Source organism: Alligator sinensis, unplaced genomic scaffold, assembly GCF_000455745.1.
Source record: "Alligator sinensis unplaced genomic scaffold, ASM45574v1 scaffold368_1, whole genome shotgun sequence".
Classification (NCBI taxonomy): Eukaryota; Metazoa; Chordata; order Crocodylia; family Alligatoridae; genus Alligator; species Alligator sinensis.
The window spans coordinates 729,994-735,693 of NW_005842025.1; the positions used below are offsets into that span (position 1 = coordinate 729,994).

Here is a 5,700-nt window from a genome sequence, read left to right on the forward strand (position 1 = left end):
TCCACTAGGACTCCAAGATCCCTTTCCGCTTCCGTGCCACCCAGCAGGTCATTTCCTAGGCAGTAGGTATGCTGGACATTTTTCCTCCCTAGGTGCAGCACTTTGCATTTCTCCTTGTTGAATTGCATTCTGTTGTTTTCTGCCCATATGTCCAACCTGTCCAGGTCTGCTTGTAGTTGTTCCCTGCCCTCCAGTGTATCCACTTCTCCCCACAGTTTTGTGTCATCTGCAAACTTGGACAGAGTACATTTCACTCCCTCGTCCAAGTCGCTGATGAAGTCATTGAAGAGTATCGGTCCAAGGACCGAGCCCTGCGGGACCCCACTGCCTACACCCTTCCAGGTTGATACCGACCCGTCCACTACGACTCTCTGGGTATGACCCTCTAGCCAATTCGCCACCCACCAGACCGTGCAGCCCTCCAAGCCACAGCCTCTTAACTTGTTCACCAGTATGGTGTGGGATACCATATTGAAGGCCTTCCTGAAGTCTAAGTAAACAACGTCAACCCCTACTCCCGCGTCCAGGTGTTTTGTAACCTGGTCATAAAAAGAGACTAGATTAGTCAGGTATGATCTTCCTGCTACGAACCCGTGCTAGTTTCCCCTCAGCATAATTTTTCCTGCCAGGCTCTCGCAAATGTGAGCCTTGATAATTTTTTCAAAGACTTTGCCAAGGATGGAGGTGAGACTGGAGTACTGCATCCAATTTTGGGCTCACCAGTACAGAAAGGATATAGATAAATTAGAATCCAGTGAAAGGCAAAAAAAAAAAAAATGGTTAGAGGGCTGGGGCACATGACTTATGAGGAGAGTCTGAGGGAAATGGGCTTATATAGTCTAGAGAACAGGAGACTGAGAGGGGATTTAATAGCAGCCTTCAACTACCTGAAAGGGGGTTCAAAAGAGGATGGAGTTAAACTGGTGGCAGAACAAAACAATGAGCACTAGTCTCCAGTTGCAGCAAGGGAAGTTTAGGTTAGATATTAGGAAAAACATTCTCACAAGGAGGATAATAAAGCCCTGGAACAGGTTACCCAGGGAGGCTGTGGAATCTCCATCCTTGGAGGTTTTTAAGACCCAGCTAAACAAAGCCTTAGCTGGGATGATATAGTTGGAAGTAGTCCTGCTTGAAGCAGGGGTTTGGATTAGATGACCTCTTGAGGTCCCTTCCAACCTTAATTTTCTATGATTCTATGATTCTCAGTTTGGTTCAACTTTAAGGCATCATTTGGGCTTTTCTGTTTCAACCAGATAAAATAGCATTTTGAGTGGGAAAAATGTTATTCTTTTCACTGGAGTTGACCATTCAAGCCATGATTTTCTGAGAGAAAAATTTCCACGTGACAAATGCTGTGCAGAGTGGCATGGCAAGTGTCGGAAAGGGCTTTCTGAGGTCCCAGAACATCCGTAACCCTACGACCACAGCATCTGTAATACACTGCAGTGCAGCCTTGAATTTAATTGAACTGACTGTTCTGGACAACACTGTTTGTTTTGTTCCTTTTATTGCAGTAATTGTTTCCTTTGTTTTGTGCTGTTCTCATAGATTCAAGGACTGGGTCTCCTGTCCTCTGTAACTGAAATAAATTACATTACAATCAAGTGGGAAATTTTCCTTCAGGCATTTCACACCCAGTGTGAACTTTTGCTCTCAGTTTCTCTTTGATTTACCTCCTCCATCTCTCCTATATTGGAATAGTATCAAGCATGCACTTGTTCTTTACTGCAGAAGTTCAGGGGATCTGGAGGACTGAACATGGGGTCCTGGGCCTCACCTCTGATCCTGACTTTGCTGCTTATATTTTACATGACTTTGAAGAAATGAGTTTACCTTTCTACCTCAGTTTCTCAATGCGACCAAAAGTCTCTCCCCAGTGAGGATGAGCTAATTCATGTGTGCTCTCCTTTGAACATTTGAAGTGCTATGCACCTGCTAGATAAGTATTATAAATGCTTAATAAAAGCTCTAAGAGATCCTTGGGCTTTGTGCTGGTTCTCTGCATAGGAGTGAGTATAAGCCTAGTACAGGCAGTCCTCGACTTATGGCGTTTCGATTTACGGCGATTCGCACTTGCGGTAGTCCACCATTTACACCCCTGTCATTACGTATGGCGCCGGATCCTCGTACTTATGGCAGGCAACAAGCTGAGCACGGAGCGCAGTGGAGGCACCAAGGCTGGCGCAGGACACTTACCGGAGGTAAGCTCAGGCAGCAGCTCCTCCCCAAGGCCATGTGCTCCCGGCAGTAAGACAGGGACGGGGGCTGGGGCTGGGACTAGGGGCTGGCACCTAGGGGCTGACACTGCTTTGCTTCCCAGCCCCAACACCATGTGCCTTCTCGCTCCCAGAGGCATAGCGAGGTGGGGACGGGGGCTGGGGGCTGGTGCAGGCTCCGTCGGCTCCAGGGAACTGCTCTGCGGGCTCCACCGGCTCTAGGGGACTGCTCCGCGCTCCTGCATCACCTCGAGGAGTGAGGAGGCACATGGCATCAGGGCTGGGGAGCAGAGCAGTTCCCTGGAGCTGACGGAGCCCACGAAGCAGTTCCCTGGAGCCCGCACCAGCCACCAGCCCCATCCCTCATCCCTGCCCCTGCCCTTGCCTTGCCTTGCCTTGCCTCGCCTCACCTCAGGGAGGAGCCACTGCCTGCCCTACCTGAGGACTGAGGAGCTGACCTTCAGTAAGTGTCCCACGCTGGCCCCAGTGCCTCCCTTCCAGTTCTGTCAATCAATTGTTTCCGGCCCATAACATTCTGATTAAATGTTATGTGATTAGTTACTGCATTGCACTTTAGAAAGCTTTGTACAGTACAGTGTATATTATTTATCAGTGTATATCATTTATAGTTGATTAAATAGTTGATTTAAATATAGTGTTTATGGTCATTTCTAGAAAAAGCTGGGCCCTTGGTCAGGAACATAACCCCTTATTATAACATTGTTTCTATGGGAAAATCAGATTCGACTTACATCATTTCAACTTACAGTGCCTTTTCCAGGAACATAACCCGCCATAAGTGCGAGGACTGGCTGTACTTGTAAAGCACATTATGTACCTTGGATAGAAGCAGGTATAAAAGAACAAAGTATTTGTGATCAAGACATCTTGATCATGCTGCACTTTCCAGGCAGGTCACATTTCATGGGCTACTTGGAAAGTTGCTTATATATTTAAATACAATTGCTGCTCTGTAAAATCCTTGCCAAGGAGCAGATTTTTTCCAAATAAGGCTAAGGATGTATCCATGAGTTAGTGTGGATCAATTGCAAAGGCCCAGGGGCTCTTCAGTGCATTTCTGTTTATCCCAAAACTAGCCATACTGAAAGCGCTTTCCTTATCGTCCCTGCAGCATGTCCACCCACAAGCTGACAAGTGAGGCCTCCTTCATCTTCTATGAATTCTGGCAAGATGTGACTTCATGGAGAAGGTGTGAGGTGTAGTGCAGTCCTTGTGTTTGTATGCCAGGTGATAAAAGCTAAATCCAGGACAGCCCAGAAACCACTGAGCCAGGACTTCCATTTGGATGTTCGGTCACGGAGCCCTTTTCAGCCTTTCTCTTTCTGTGCCTAACCTGATCCAACCTGTACCACATCATGGCTGAGCTGTATCAGGAGTCAATGAGGGTATTGTGTGTTCAAGAGAAAAGGCCTTCTAGTCTCTGGAGTCCAAAGCCCACCACGCTGCTCTACCCTATGAGCATGTACAAAGAGGTGGGCAGAAGAATCTGCGTACACACAGGCTCAAAAGAACAGGCACAACCACAAGTTCCAACCCCCCCTGTATGTACAGTGATGCTAATGCATCACACTGATGTCAGTGTTGTCTTAACTCTCTTCTTGCTTTGCAGCCACCTGCAGTCCAATTACAGCAAGACTTTCCAGCGGGCCATCATTGACTTGCTGGAGTCTCCAGAGCTCATGACTACCATGCTCTTCCCAGGTAGGCTATTCTTTAGCACAGGCCAATTTAGATGAAGTACAGAAAGGAGTTACTCACTCTGGACATCATCCTACAGCCTTTAGCCAAGAGTAGTGCCCATTAATGTCATTCCATACCATACACAGAGGGGTACAAGTAGTGGGGTTTTTGGTTTGGTGTCCACTTGGAAAGAACAGCAACAAAAAATTGTTCCAGTTGTTGCAGCTGTTCGAGATCAAATGAAATGATATTGTTTGACTCCCCCCCTCCCCCCGCACTAGGCAAAAAGGTACAGTTTAATTTGTGGGTCATATAATCTTTTGGGGCCTTTAAAAAAAAAAGAAAGAGGAATGTATACATTTCAAAATGGAAAGTCATAATATTGTGCTTTCACTTTTCCAAAATAGATTTTCAGCTAAAACTATTTGCCAAATTTGTCCTAAATCCATGACTAGTTTCAGTGGCTCTCAAACTCTGTTTTTCAGCAGACTTACTATTCACCAATAAAAATTCATCCATTTTTAACTGGACACCAAGGACACATCCCCATGAGTGGGAATGTGCAGCTTGCGGCACCTCAAATCCTTTTAAGGCACTGCAAAATGCACATGGCACAAGTTAATCTTTTCACTGCGCTGCATATTTGCAACACAGGGCCAAAATTAGATACCAGGAAATCCCAGTATCTAAAAAAAATGTGCCAAAAAAAAGCAGCACAGCACACATGGCAACAGCATTCACCATGCAAAACTGGAGCCTAGCTGGCCAAAGCCACACTCCAGCTGCCTGCCAGACTGCGTGCATCTGGATTGCTGCTGCTGCAGCCATGGGGGGCCCCCAGGACCACAGGTAAGGCCTCTAGAACCTCAGCCTCCCCTACCCCACCCAAGGCAATTTGACATGCGCCACAGTGCACGTGCAGGGGTGTGCCCAAGGACAAGTAGCAGCAGCACAAGTATGTGCCACTGTTGTTTGTCCCCAGGGCAACACACATCCGTGCTCATGGGGACGCACCCCAAGAGTCTATAGTAGGAGTCTGTTCACCCACCAGTGAAATGCAGTCAGCTCCAGGATGGAATGCAGCAGCTGTTTAACAAGGCACAGCCACACAAGAGCTTAAACCAGGAAGCGAAGAAGAAAACTTAGCTAGAGAGAGAACTGAGTGGCACAGAGTGAAGCTATTTGCATTAGGGTAGGACACATAGGTGGAGGGAGAAAAGTAAGTCTGTGGGGGAAGGGGCAGGGGGTGGGATGCAGACTGAGGCCTTAGCAGTGAGGGAGGTAGAGAGGCACAGGCAGGAGCAGGGGCTAGAGTGAATGGAACCCTAGCCGGACCAGGTGGTGGAACAAGCGAAGGCCCGGGGGGCACATGCCCCCCTCCTCCCATGATCTGTGCGCGGGGTGGAGGCAGCTGCTGCTGCATGTTGCATTTTAAGCCCTGATGCCCCGAGGGCTGCGTGACACCACATGCGTCCCGCCACCAGGGGGTATGGCACAGCCCAGCAGCAGCAGGCACATGGCATCAGCCACTCCTGGGGCAGCTGCAGCAGGGAGCAAAGTGCAGTGCACAGCAGCAGCCACCTCCATCCTGCACACAGATTCGGGGAGCACATGCTCCCTGGACCTCCGCTTGCCCTACCACCTGGCCTGGCCAGGGTCCCACTCACCCCAGCCCCTGCTCCTGCCTGTGCCCCACTCTCTTTTTCCCCACTGGGGCCTTGATCTGCCCCCTCCATGGCAGTGAGGGAGGGAGTGGGGCTGGGCGTGGGGCAGGAGCAGGCCC

General features: G+C 48.9%; 1 protein-coding gene across 1 annotated transcript in view; it reads left to right on the forward strand.

Annotated features, from left to right (window-relative positions):
- Positions 1-5,700, forward strand: part of NECAB3 (N-terminal EF-hand calcium binding protein 3) — a 164,647-nt gene that overhangs the window by 154,583 nt on the left and 4,364 nt on the right. Inside the window, exons 11-12 of the mRNA XM_025202445.1 lie at positions 3,349-3,426; positions 3,847-3,938. Coding sequence (XP_025058230.1) covers positions 3,349-3,426; positions 3,847-3,938 — 170 coding nt within the window. The remainder of the gene's footprint in view (positions 1-3,348; positions 3,427-3,846; positions 3,939-5,700) is intronic.